This window comes from Lissotriton vulgaris, chromosome 3_1 (genome assembly GCF_964263255.1).
Source record: "Lissotriton vulgaris chromosome 3_1, aLisVul1.2, whole genome shotgun sequence".
Lineage (NCBI taxonomy): Eukaryota > Metazoa > Chordata > Amphibia > Caudata > Salamandridae > Lissotriton > Lissotriton vulgaris.
In genome coordinates this window covers 1,838,906,063-1,838,920,984 of record NC_141689.1, presented here as the reverse complement: position 1 = coordinate 1,838,920,984, position 14,922 = coordinate 1,838,906,063, and the positions used below count along the sequence as shown (strand labels likewise).

The 14,922-nt window shown below is 47.2% G+C and overlaps 1 protein-coding gene across 1 annotated transcript in view; it reads left to right on the top strand.

Annotated features, from left to right (window-relative positions):
• The window catches only part of LRBA (LPS responsive beige-like anchor protein), a 2,444,222-nt gene that overhangs the window by 582,504 nt on the left and 1,846,796 nt on the right, over window positions 1-14,922 (top strand). Inside the window, exon 30 of the mRNA XM_086962285.1 lies at window positions 2,510-2,906. Coding sequence (XP_086818411.1) covers window positions 2,510-2,906 — 397 coding nt within the window. The remainder of the gene's footprint in view (window positions 1-2,509; window positions 2,907-14,922) is intronic.

Genomic DNA, 14,922 nt, shown 5'->3' with positions numbered 1-14,922 from the left:
GGACTAGAGGACCCTCTGGACACCGGTAGCGGACGGCTGGTGCAGAGTTAAGTACTGGAGCAGGGTCTTTATCGTCTTTTGTGGACAAGGCTGCTTTCCACGGGAGGCTTGAGTCTTTATTGAAGTTGGGGATCAGTCCTCACCAAGTCTGGAGGTTGCTAATCCTGTTTCAAGGCGATGTTTTCTCTTGCAGGGGTTTCGAAGCTCCTGGCCAGTTGGGCCTGGAGTCTTCACTGCTGCGCCGCCTTCAGGTTCTAGTCTTCATAGCTCGTCAATACTGAATTTCTGGGTTCAGGGTGTCCCCTAAATACTTCATTTAGGGGGTGTTTTTAGGGGTCTCGAGTTGGTAGTAGCAAACTTAGGTTGATTACACCCTTGGCATGCTCACCCCACGGGGGAGTGGGCACATTCCCTAACTCTGATTGGGCCTAATTCTCCGAACCAAGATGGAAAATTCTAGGGGGAGCAGTTCACCTCTGCTCCTGGTCACCTTAGGGGGGTGCCAAGCCAAGGTGGACACTCCTTCCCTGGTCACTAAGTTTTCTGCATGTCCTGCTGCCAAAAAGTGGGGAGAGGACAGGGGTGCAACCATCTACACTGGTTGGAGCTGCCCAGATCAGATTAACACAAGGGGGAGCCTTTGAGGCTCACCGCGAAGTGGTGCTGTTCCAGAGCAGGCATTGTTCCTGACCTACAGGAACCCAAAGGCTCCCACCCCAGAAGGTCAGAAACCTGTCTGGTGGCAGCTGGCTGGCAGAGACCAGTCAGCCAATACACTAGAAGCTGGTCTTTTTTTCAGGGGGCTTCTCTAAGATGTTCTCTGAGTGCATTTTATAATAAATCCCACACAGGCATCAGTGTGGGTTTATTATGCTGAGAAGGTTTCTACCAAACTTCCCGGAATTCAGTAAAGCCATCATGGTGCTTTTGAGTTCGTAAAGACAAACTCATACCATATACTCTTCATGGCTTTACTGCACTTACAATGTCTAAGAATGGACTTAGACACTGTAGGGGTAGAGGGCTCATGCAACTGTACCCTCACTAGGGGTACAGTGCACCCGGCTAGAGGGGTGACTTACCTATACCATAGGCAGTAGGTTACATGCATTTCACACAGGTATGTGTGCCATGTCTACTCTTCACTTTTCCCTGCGCTGAAACATGCAGCCTGCAATGGCAGTGTGTGTGTTAAGGTACAGGGCCTCTAAGGGTGGCACAATATGTGTTGTAGGCCTTAGAGGCATTTCCTGATCACAGTTCCCTTGGTACCCATGGTACCTTTTACAAGGGACTTGCATGTGGTCAGCTGATTTGCAGATACCCAGGATACATTGTTGAAGTGCAACAGAAATCGGGCAAAAAGTGGTGCAGTTACTGCAACAGAAACCCACTTTCCTACAGTAGTTTTCAGATTTTTTGAGATATGTGTTGTACATATTCCAATTCTAAATAGATCACAAAATATTATGTTATGTTTATGAGATATAATCAATGTGGAAAGTATCATAAATTAATAAATGGGAAAAGAAAATGATAATGTCTATTATAATGTATTAAACCCAAGTGGAAGAAACGCACAATGTACATTGCAGCGATATTTTAAAATAATTGAATATTTTCTTTTTTAATAAGTGTTACAAATCTTTAGTATTGTTTTTTTGTTTTTATTTTGCTTTTTATCAATGTAGAAAGATGCTGGACCAACTTTGAAACCATCTAAAATAACCTATTAAAAAATGGATTGGTTGGCGAAACTGTATTTTTTATTTGTAAATGTTATAAAGTGTTTTCCTCATTGGGAATGGTGGGGGGCATTCAACCCAAAATGTAAGTAGACTAAAAAGAAAATTATGTTATACAGTAACCAAATGTGAAGACTGAAAAGCGTTTGAACGCAAGCAAAGTGTCTTACAATTTATAACTTTGTAGACCTTGGTTGAGGAAATAGATGCATGTTAAACATTATTAGGCAGTTGAAAAAACATTATGTATAATATTTGCCTTTTTTAATTGATTAATAAACCTTGGGTATTGCATGTATTTAAATTGTTAACGGATACATCGGCTTTTGTTATTTTTAGTTTAATAATATGGATTTTGTTCTCACTATTAAGCAGAATGTCAGTTTGTGTGAAATTCATTCAAGCTTTGTAACAATTTCATGAAATTTGTGGAAACAAAGATGCACAATTTTGCACATCCCCACCCCCAAGCACATTGCCTAATATATTTGTGTGACATTTGTTCCCAGAAGTCACCTTTGTAGCCTTGCTTCTGGGAAAGTTGTTTGATAAAAGAGTGTGAATGTAGTTATAGACTGGATGTTCACAGGGGCTGTAATACATACTATGTTGCATTTTCCAGTATTATTAGCGAACTAGCTCCATAGTTCTTTCAGTTCAAAGTAAAAATTTACGTTTAGTCTTTTGTGATTACAGTTAGCTAAATTGAAAGTAACTGATTGGGCTTTTGCTTATTTCTTTCATGATTCTCCTCCACACATTAGAAAGTGCATTTACTCCTGGAGCTCCAGCCACCATTGAGGATTCAGAAAGCACAATTTTTGTTAGAAGACGAGACTCTGGCATTGGTGAGGAATCAGTGACTGGTAATGTAGATGCTGTGACTGAGACTGGAATTGTGAGTGTCAGTGCTGGTCCAGATGCCATCAGTGAAGTACTCTGTGCTCTCTCCACGGAAGTTAAAAAGCCTCAGGAAAGCGGAAGTGAAGCGGGAAATGACCCAGCACCAAAGAACGTTAATGTGAAAGACATCCTGAGAAGTTTGGTTAGCAGCCCTGCAGATGGCGCAGTGCTGGACTCTGCTCTGCTGCCACCCACCTTTTTGGGAGCTTTGGGTGAAAATCCAGTGGAGCATTCTGTGCAGTTTCGTTCCTTTGACAGGTAAGAAATATACTTTCATTAAATTCAGTATACCACTTTGAATTTTAAATCACTGCAATAAATACAGCTTTTAGTCACATGATATTTTTTATTCTTTTTTATGCCAAGGTTTTCATTTGTTAAACACAACATGAAATGCATACGTCTTTGCAAAGATCTTAGCTATTGTCACTGGCATTTTTTTGCAAACATTTTAACCTAATCTTGTTCTATTGTATGTTGGCATCAGTGTAGCTCTTATGTGTTCATTCATTCAGTTTACGGATAAGCTAATGAGACAAAACTGAATTAAAGCAGTTGGAAAGTAATGGATAAAATGCACTGTGCAGAGGTTTTGGGGCCACTAAAAAAAAGCCAGTGTTAGAAAGACCGTGTATGCACTGCATCATCTAAGGGAGTTTCATATTCGAGGTCCACATTCTTCTTCTTGAGGTTTGTAAGTCAGCCAATGTTAAAACACAACAACCTGCCTTGTTGAGCTTTGCATATTATCCTAAAATGTAAAAGAGTCTGCCCTGCAGTGACATGTTACATTTGCAGCATTGAACACTGAATTGCTGCCTCCTTTGTCCTGCACTCCAAAGCATTGTGTTTGGGAAATGAGATAATGGATGGCAACTTTTACCAGTTTCTGACACCAGTCTGGGAAATGTCTCATCTAGGTTGTTTCTAGAACACATTCCATGGTGAGCCTAAAGTCACAGGTGTCGCTCGTGAGTTCATCAAGAAACTTAATTAAGAGAATCGCCAATTAACAATACAAATAATTTGCAATATCAGTAAACGTCTTGGGCCTGATAAAAGTGTGAACAAAGGATGTTTGTTTTTTGGTCGAGCCTAAGGGCAGCTGCATGCGCTGCATGCTTTGTGAGGCATGCTGTATTGGGGTATGTAGTGGAAGCCCCGCCCAATCTTCGCCCATATTGGTCATTGGTTTGTGTCATTGTCCTTCACAAATGCTGGCTTCTGATTCGAAAGTAGGCTTGTTAGTCCCTCGTTTGTAACGCCTTGTCTGCAGTTGTTATCCAGTATTATGGATATCTTTCATAGATTCACATGCCTGAATCATTCCCCGTCGTCGGGGTGGGAGTCCCCGGTATATAAAATAGTAATGTCCTAAAGACATATATATAAACTAATAGGCCAGAGGTGTCAGGTCTACTCCACGGGATCCAGTTGCCGCACAATGGTTCCACCTCCAAATGTCACCAACACCCTGAATATAATAACACAGGGTGTTCGAGTCATTAGGCGAGGGAGAAAAATAACAAACTAAAATAAAAAACGAGGGAAGGGAAAGGCAGGGAGCAGCAGGGAAAGGATACCTGTAACAGAAAACAAGACATGTATCATATAAGTGCTTAATGCTACACAGTCCTACTCTCATGAATTCTCGCTAAATATACTGAGGTAGATATATACCTGAATGAAAAGAAAGACCAAGCCTTTGATAGTAAACCAACACAGCCCTTCAGTCACAGCCTGTAATAATGTCCTAAGAACACAGAAACATAGGGTGAATAGAAGTCCACACACAACAGACTCATTTGCTCTCTATTAAACCCTCGTTTTCATTCAGCTCACACATACCACAGACTGTTAGAAGGACTCAGTGTATAAATGGGGGTCCAAGGATTCAGTAGATATGGCATATAGGTTCCAAGCAATGTTCCAAGGAAACGGCAGTGTGTAGGAAGCAAGAACTACAACACTCCGCTCACAATCCTTCAGAGGAACCACAATAATGACCCAACTGTAAATAAAGCCTTCACAACAGTAAAACGTAGTTGCGACCACCACTGATTTCTGTTCATGTGCTCCAGAAACAAAATGACACCAGGAACGTGTAGTTTGCCTCACTACAACGCCCCCTCTGATACCGCTTCCCTTAATGGTCAGAAGAATAACGGTGACACGTAGTTAAACTCACTACCGTGCCCCGCTACCTTTAAGTACAAGAAATCAAATGACAGAACGGTAACGCGTGGTTTCGACCGCCACCGCGCTCCGCCTAAACAAACCCCAGGAAGTCTCCGGGAAGCGTAGCTAGCAAACAGTACAAGGCACAGCGAGCAAATGCGAGCCGCGAGTGGCGGCGGAGAAACTGCACAACGATACCTGCTGAGGTAGAGCAAACCTCACAGAGGGAGATTCTTGACAGGGCCGTCACTCTCCAAACGTCGGATTCGGGAACACGGAAGTAGCGTGTGGAGCAGCCGCTCTCACGCTGGACTCTAGGAAGACACTGAATAACGCGCAACCGGAAGCGCTTCTCTCTCGTAGTTGTACTTCCTGAGAGGGGCCTCGGGGCTCATGGGAAGTGTAGTTTTAGCGAGGCAGGCGCGATAGGCGGTGATTCCTGACAGTACATCCCCCTCCCCTAGCGCCTCCTAGGACCAGGCCTCAAGGGGTACCTACGATGATAGGCACGAACCGCACACGGGGCATGTATATTCCCGACAGGTTCCCAGGAATCGTCCTCAACCGAGTAGCCTTTCCAGGATACCAGGTACCACAGAATGCCCCTGCGCCATTGAGAGTCCTTAATACTTCGTACTTCGTACTCATTTCCGAGTACCGGAGGCGGGGCCCTTCTCCTCGCCGATAGGGCTGGTTTCAAAAGATTGCAGTGGAATACCGGGTGCAAACGCAATGAACCGGGCAATTTCAACTTAAACGCCACAGGATTGATTCTCTTCAGGATGGTATACGGCCCGATGTAACGGGGATGAAAAACACTTCGCAACTTAAATCGAATGTTGCGAGTCGACAACCAGACCCTGTCACCCACTTGGAACGAGGGGGCCTCCACGCGGTGTTTATCCTCCCATTTCTTGTACACGGCTTTCGCCTTTTCCAAGTGCACCCGAACTTTCTTATGTAGGGCTTGGACCTTCCGCATTTGTCCCAAAACCGTAGGCTGTCGAGACACCTCCTCCGGGATGTGCACGGGAAGGATTCGTGCGTCAAACCCGTAAGTAGCAAGAAAAGGAGAAACCCCCACGGAACTATGCCATGCGTTATTGTACGCTATTTCGGCCATCCACAACAACGAAACCCACGATTCCTGAGCATCATCAGCAAAGCATCTGAGGTATTTTTTCAGCGTCTGATTTAACCGCTCAGTCTGCCCGTCAGTCTGCGGGTGAAAGCTGGTGGAGAGTGAGGATTGGATATGCAATGCCTGACACCACGCTTTCCAGAATCTTGCTACAAACTGCGGGCCTCTGTCCGACACGATAACCTCTGGGACACCATGCAACCTGATAACATTGGTAAGTAGTAGTTGAGCCGTCTGCCCAGCTGTAGGCAAATTGACACAAGGTATAAAGTGTCCCAATTTAGTGAGGCTGTCAATGACCACCAACACTGCTGATTTACCCTGATCAAGTGGCAGTCCTGTGACAAAGTCTAGACTGATGGTCTGCCACGGTTTTCTCGGTGAAGGTAAGGGCATCAACAGACCTTTCTTCTTACCCGGCAAGGTTTTCGCCCTAGCACACACTTCACACTGACCTATCCAAATAGGGATGTCGGTGTTTTCGGACTCCCACCAGAAATGTCTTTTCATAAGATGAACAGTCTTTTTCACCCCCTGATGTCCAGCCAAAGGAGAATCATGGCACCACTTAAAAGCCTTTTTTCTCAGTTCTGTAGTAGGAAGGAACAATCTATTGTCCTGAAAGGGCAAACCATTCACCAAGTTGCGATTGGCACCCTTCGTAACCCAAAGGACCCAAGCATTATGATCTTTTGCCTTGCGCACTATGTCCAAGAAGGTGTTAGCCTGTATAGCGCAAATCACTTTGTCAGGACTTACTATGGCCATTTTCGCTTCCTCACCTCCATGGTCTTCCAACTGATCCCTACGGGATAAGGAATCTGCTTTCATGTTTTCTGCCCCTGGTCTAAAGGTGACGGTGAAGTCGTATTCGGCGAAAAAGAGCATCCACCTCATCTGTCTTTGCGTTAAGTGCTTAGCTGTCTTCATATATTGAAGATTGCGATGGTCTGTATAGACAGTAACTGGATGTCTGGCCCCCCAAAGGTACTGCCGCCATTCCTGGAATGCTCTTTTGATCGCCAACAACTCCTTTTCGGCGATGGTGTAGTTCTGTTCGGGTTGGCTTAGTTTCCTAGACAGATATGCCACTGGATGAAGCTGTCCGGTGTCCTTATCTCTCTGGGAAAGCACCGCTCCAATGGCTTCATCGGAAGCATCTGCTTCTACGACATAAGGGTGTTCTGGTCTAGGGTGAGCGAGTATAGGTGCGGTGGTGAAGGCTTCTTTTAAGTACTGGAATGCATCAGCAGCTTCAGGGGTCCACCTAAAGCTTACTCCTTTCCTAAGCAATTTGGTCAGAGGGACGGCCACTTGAGAGAACCGCAATATGAACCGACGGTAATAGTTTGCAAATCCCAAGAACCTTTGCACGTCTTTCACACATGTGGGTGTGGACCACTCAAGTACAGCCTGTATCTTTCTATCGGACATCTGCAGCCCCTCATGACTCAACAGGACCCCTAGGAACTCGACCTTGTCCACACTGAACTCGCATTTACTTAATTTGCAAAACAACCTGTGCTCTCTTAACTTTTGTAGCACTTCTGTGACATGCCTTGTATGTTCTATGGTGTTTTCTGAATATATCAATATGTCATCGATGTATACCACCGCACTGACATCCACCACCTCTTTCAACACATCGTTCAAAAAGTACTGAAATGCCGCCGGGGCGTTGCATAGCCCGAACGGCATTACAGTGTATTCATACAAACCGTATCTCGTCTTGAACGCGGTTTTCCATTCATCCCCCTCTCGCACACGAACCAGGTGGTACGCCCCATGAAGATCTAATCTGGTGAATACCTTGGCGTACCGTACCTGGTCCAACAAAACAGAGATAAGAGGCAGTGGATATCGGTTTCTGATGGTGTTCTTATTCAACATCCGATAATCCACACACGCCCTCAAATCCCCGTTTGCTTTCTTGATGAAAAACAGGGGGGATGCGGCAGGAGACCTGGATGGGCGAATAAAGCCTATATCAACATAATGATCCAAATACTCCTTCAGATGAGCCGTTTCTGGGTCAGAAAGCGCGTAAACCCTACAGGATGGTATTGTGGCTCCCTCCACCAAATCGATTCTACAGTCATACAACCTATGAGGGGGGAGCTGCTCGGCCTTACTTTCACTAAAGACGTCCCTATAGGCCTGATATTCCACAGGTAAACACACATCCTTTTCAGCAGCGGTAGCCACCATCAATGGAATAACCGCTGGAGAAAAACAAGCGTTCCCCCGTGGTTCCATGTGGGATTTGCATACCTCAGACAAGAACTGCATCGATTTTTCTTTCCAGTCTATGGAGGGATTATGATGGGTGAGCCAGGGCATTCCAAGGATTACCTCGTATTGCGGGGCTTCTATAATATTAAGCACCAGCTCTTCCCTATGTCTACCTTCCTTCACATCAACAGTGAGTGTCACACTCTCCGTTTGTTCGGTTATGAGACCAGATATTAATGGTTTCCCATCAACAGCCAGGACTTCCTCCGGGGTGTCCCTGGGTACCCGATCTAATGACAATGACGTTACAAGACCACTATTGATGAAATTCCCAGTAGCCCCTGAATCAATCATAACCGTTACGTCATATACCTGTAGTTGACACTCTAGTCTCATGGGCATCAAAATATGGGATTCAGATTCATGCAGGGTCAGCACAGTTAACGAAGGTGCTTTCCAGGGTTGTGTTTCTCTAGAGCTTCCTTCCTCCCCTTCACAGACCTCCTCTTTAACGCTACCGACTGCGACAGCTACTCTCTTATTTCGAGACCATGTACCTGAACTTTTGGGTTTGGAAGGACAGTCCCTTACATAATGACCTTTCTTGCCACAATACATGCAGAGGCCAGCCACCCTACGGCTTTCTTTTTCTTCTCTGGTTAAGGGGGGACGGACCGCCCCGATTTCCATCGGTTCGGAGGTCGTGTCCGGAGAAGGCAAGGCCCTACGTGGAAGCCATTCTGTTCGAGAAGGGCCCTTCTCCCATCTTCTCCTGTCCCCTCCCCTATCTGTCATTCTACCATCCAGTCTCAGGGTCAGGTTTACCATATCAACATAAGTAACCGGTTGGGGATCAATTTGAGCAATGACGTCTTTAAGACTATCCCTTAGGCCCTGATAGTATAGGGACATTCTTTTCTCCTCTGGCCAAGAGGTCTCAGCCACCAACCGATTGAACTTCGTAAGGTACGTTATCAAGTCGGATCTACCCTGTCTCAATTCAAGAAGCTCCCGGTCTGCACTTAGAGTGGTGGCCCTTCGGTCAAACACCTTCTCGAATTCAGTGCGAAAAGCAGACCAATCCGAGAGAATGGGGTCGTCTTTCTTTACCAATGGTACTGCCCAATTGGCAGCATCCCCTACCAGATATGAAAGTGCAAATGCCACTCTAGAGTGGTTGTTAGGAAACGATGCTGGCTTACACGAAAAGTGTAACATAACTTGGGTCAAGAACACCTGAGTTTTAGCCGGGTCTCCCGAATATCTCTCCGGACTAGCCAGAGGAATAGGGGGGGGAACCGTCACCTGAATCTGAGGATTGGATGAAGAAAAGGGATTTCTAGACAACCTATCCACTTTTTCCTTTAAAGCAGCAGCCTCCGCTTTCGAGGAGGCCAGCTCCTGTTGAACCGCAAGCAGAGCCTGCAAAACATCATCCATGGTGGCCATTGTGCAACCACTGGACCAGGCAGAGCAACGTTCGTGGGCGCGTTATTCTGTCAGGTCTACTCCACGGGATCCAGTTGCCGCACAATGGTTCCACCTCCAAATGTCACCAACACCCTGAATATAATAACACAGGGTGTTCGAGTCATTAGGCGAGGGAGAAAAATAACAAACTAAAATAAAAAACGAGGGAAGGGAAAGGCAGGGAGCAGCAGGGAAAGGATACCTGTAACAGAAAACAAGACATGTATCATATAAGTGCTTAATGCTACACAGTCCTACTCTCATGAATTCTCGCTAAATATACTGAGGTAGATATATACCTGAATGAAAAGAAAGACCAAGCCTTTGATAGTAAACCAACACAGCCCTTCAGTCACAGCCTCTAATAATGTCCTAAGAACACAGAAACATAGGGTGAATAGAAGTCCACACACAACAGACTCATTTGCTCTCTATTAAACCCTCGTTTTCATTCAGCTCACACATACCACAGACTGTTAGAAGGACTCAGTGTATAAATGGGGGTCCAAGGATTCAGTAGATATGGCATATAGGTTCCAAGCAATGTTCCAAGGAAACGGCAGTGTGTAGGAAGCAAGAACTACAACACTCCGCTCACAATCCTTCAGAGGAACCACAATAATGACCCAACTGTAAATAAAGCCTTCACAACAGTAAAACGTAGTTGCGACCACCACTGATTTCTGTTCATGTGCTCCAGAAACAAAATGACACCAGGAACGTGTAGTTTGCCTCACTACAACGCCCCCTCTGATACCGCTTCCCTTAATGGTCAGAAGAATAACGGTGACACGTAGTTAAACTCACTACCGTGCCCCGCTACCTTTAAGTACAAGAAATCAAATGACAGAACGGTAACGCGTGGTTTCGACCGCCACCGCGCTCCGCCTAAACAAACCCCAGGAAGTCTCCGGGAAGCGTAGCTAGCAAACAGTACAAGGCACAGCGAGCAAATGCGAGCCGCGAGTGGCGGCGGAGAAACTGCACAACGATACCTGCTGAGGTAGAGCAAACCTCACAGAGGGAGATTCTTGACAGGGCCGTCACTCTCCAAACGTCGGATTCGGGAACACGGAAGTAGCGTGTGGAGCAGCCGCTCTCACGCTGGACTCTAGGAAGACACTGAATAACGCGCAACCGGAAGCGCTTCTCTCTCGTAGTTGTACTTCCTGAGAGGGGCCTCGGGGCTCATGGGAAGTGTAGTTTTAGCGAGGCAGGCGCGATAGGCGGTGATTCCTGACAAGAGGCCTCACATTAGTAACCCATCTGAGTCCTTTTGTGAAAAGGACCAAACTTTGGCCAGGAGCCAATCAGCTACTACCACCCTCTAGAACCTTCCTGGAAGGAGCCCTAGTCCCTCAGATTTTCTACCGCACGTCGTGCTAAGGGAGTCTCCACTGAGCTCTGCTCAGGTTTCTGGTTTTTACTGGACTTTATCCATATTTTCTCTTGCTGTTTACTTTTGTGAAGGAGGGCTAGAGTCTACTATGTCTACCACTCCTAAAAAAGGGCTTTTTAGACCTTGTGCCTCGTGTAAGAAGCTGAGACTGCATGTAGATGACAAGCATGAAGACTGCCTCTACTGTCTCTACCCTGATCATTCTGCCAAGGACTGCAAGGTCTGTTGCACTTTCTCTGTCAAGACTCTTAAGGACAGAGAGGGACGCCTGCTTCTGTGGCTCCAGAGACTGAAGGACAAGGATCAAGCAGTCTCCTCAGGTGAGAGCGAGTGTTCCTTCAGGAGCTCACACTCCTCTTCTAAAAGGCCGAGACAGACTTCTCCAGGTCCGTCTAATAGGCCTCCTCAAAAGAAGACGCCTAAGTCTTCAGAGGGCTGTCCAAAGACCATGGCAGTGAAGACTTCTCTTCAGGAAACTACATTCAAAAAGCCTGTACTAGTGTCTTCTGCCATGCCAGTGACAGCGTCGACAGTCACCATCTCTACGTCGACAGCGTCTGCCTTCACCGCCTTGACGACAACTACTTCAACTTCGTCGTCGTCTGGTAGGTCTATACCATCCGTTATTCCTGTCAAAAGACCGTCGACGACACCTCCGTCGTCGACAGCTCCTTCGTCGACGAAACCAAAGCCTTCGTCGTCGACGAAAGTCCCTTCGACGTAGACGTCCACCTCGTCGACGAGGCCATTGACGACGAAGCCATCGACGTCGACACCAGCGTCAACGAAGCAGTCGACACCAGCGTCGACAAAGCCGTCGACACGACACCAGCGTCGACGAAGCCGTCGACGACAGTACCATCGTCGAAGACTCCAACACTGCCGTCGACGAAGAAAACACCCGATACCGTCTACGACATCGTCGTCTGAGAAGACGTCGACGACCCCCCCGTCGACGGGCCCGTCGACGGAAGGCTCTCCCAAGATAAAGTGTATTTATACACACTTCAAAATTACAACGCATACGCTGATGCCAGAAGCGACGTCTCCTAGCAGAGTCCAGCCACTGCCGCCGGCCAATCTACTGGAGACTGAGGACTATGATGATGGAGCCATGTTCCCAGTGGCAACAAGCCCGTCTCAACTACTTGTTAAGGTACATGAGAGCTCAGACAACGAAGACATAGATCAGGAAGACACTCCTTATCAAGAGGAATATCATTCGCTTTCCCCGCCACAGCCTATGGTGAGTCTCCCGGCTTCAATTGTCACGGATCTCCAATTCCTTATAGCGGACTACAAACAGCGGTTCCCACCTGCTCCCCCACCTCCAGTGGTGCCACCTCAAGCTGTATCATCTGCCCCTCCTCCTCGCCATAAACCACCTCCTCTGGTTATTACCCCAGATCCTGTGTCCCTGCCTCCGCAGCAATCTTCGGACGAAGAGGAAGCAGTGGAAGAGGAAGAGGAGGGTCAACAAGAAGAGGGAGAAATACAAGAGGACGAGTGGGACGAATATGTCATCTCACATCCAGCCTCCCCAGATCCGGCACAGGCGGACTCCCCTCCGGAGGACATCGGGGGGGTTTCACAATATCATAGAACGTGCAGCAGCGAGGTTCAAAATAGAAATGACAACACAACCTTAGGACTGCTTCTTATACGACTTTAAGGAGCCATTCAAAAAGACGGTCCGGTCAATCCCGATTATTGAACACATCTGGGATCAGGAATTAAAGATTATGCAAAACCCCTCATCTCTGCTTCCAGTGCCGGCCAGACTTGATAAGAAATGCAAGGCCCCGGACAAGGCACAGGCCATACTAAACCGGACTCTGTGATCACACAGGCCGCGCAGCGGAAATCCAACAATCCGGCTGCCGCACTGACTGCGCCTCCGGACAAGGAAGGCCGTAAACTCGATAACATCGGGAAGAGGTTCTCCTCGATGTCGGCCATTAACGTCAGAGCAGCGAACTCACTTGCGCTCCTGGGACGTTACAATCGCCAGATGTGGGCAGATGTAGCACCATACCTAGGCTCTCTGCCAGAGGAGCAGAAAGAAGTCAAGAAAATCCTCCTTGAAGGAGAGCGGTCCGCATCGGAGATTATTGATGTGGCGATGGACATCGCCTCAACAGGATTTCGCCAGCTGGCGGGGGCGTCTGTCCTTAGGCGCCAAGGCTGGCTGAAAGCTACATCTTTCCGACCGGAAGTTCAAGCCAAAGTACTGGATATGCCGTTCGATGGCGAGCTTCTTTTCGGGAAGCATATCGACGAGATGCTCCAGGGTATCAAGAAGGATACCGAGACCGCAAGATCCCTGGGAACATTACAGTACAAGAATACTTCCTTTCGAGGCTCCAGAGGAAGAGGCCAACAAACAAGAGGTGGATACCAGGGGTACAAATCCACCTATGGGTCGTCCCAGCAATACAAGCCTCAATACCAACAGAGGCAACAACAAGGCCAGTCCTCTTACAACAAGTCCTCCTTTCAAGGGAGAGGAGGAAAGAAAGATCCCCCCCAGAAGACAGTGACTTCTTTCTCAACAAGGCCTCCGCTTCTTCTCCATGTTACGTAGTTGGAGGAAAAATTTCCAACTTCTTCCACAATTGGCAAAAAATAACTACGGATCGTTGGGTTCTCCAACTGGTTCGGTTCGGGCATACTCTGGAGTTTGTGGACACTCCTCCTTCGAACCCTCCATGTCCCATGCCACACAAGAATCTTCATCTTCTTCAAGCGGAACTCTCACTAATGCTTCAAAAAGGAGCTGTAGAGAGAGTTCCCAGAGGTCAGAGGGGGAAAGGATTCTACTCACGGTTCTTTGTGATACGGAAAAAGGAGAAGAAATGGAGACCTATACTGGATCTAAGGAACCTCAACACATACCTCAAAAAACAATCCTTCCGGATGGTATCCATTCAAGAGGTGTTACAACTCCTCAATTCCAGGGATTTCATGGTGTCCTTAGACCTCCAGGATGCCTATTTCCACATACTCATCCACAAAAGTCACCGCCAATTCTAAAGATTCACTGTGGCGGGCAGACATTACCAGTTCAGAGTGTTGCCTTTCGGCCTAAAGTCGGCGCCACACATTTTTACAAAATGCCTATCTCCAGTGGCAGCCTACCTTCGCCAACAGCATCACCAGGTATTCCCCTACCTGGACGACTGGCTCATCAAGTCTCCTACTCCAGAAGGCGTGAGCAGGTCTTGCAACGCCTGTCTTCAGCTCTTCGAGAAACTGGGACTTACACTCAATCAGGAAAAGTCAGTACTACAGCCCTCTCAATGGCTCAATTTCCTGGGAGCGATTCTGGACACACATCAAGAGAAGGCCTTTCCATCTCAGGAACGTCGGGCCAAACTGAGGTCTCTGTAAGCAAACATTCAGCTCAAAAAGACCATCAAGGTGCGACTTTTCAAGTCACTGCTAGGAATGATGTCCTCCAACATCCTCCTGATTCCACACTGCCGCCTTCGTATGCGTCCCTTACAGGAGGCACTGTCAGCCCAGCGGATTCAAAGTACGGGATCCTTCGACGATCGACTCAGAATCACCCCGTTCATGGTGAATGCCCTACACTGGTGGCTTCAAATAAAAAATCTGAACCAAGACATACCATTCCTGCTCCCGGTCTCCCCACACGTGATGACAACAGATCCATCGTTAGAAGGATGGGGTGCGTTCCTGCAGGAACTTCAGATACATGGTCAGTGGTTGCCAGCAGAGAAACTGCTCCACATCAACCTGTTAGAACTGAGGGCAGTATACCTGGCTCTTCGAGCTTTCCTGCCCAGAATCAGGAACTCCCCAGTGCTTGTGAGGACGGACAACGCCACAAC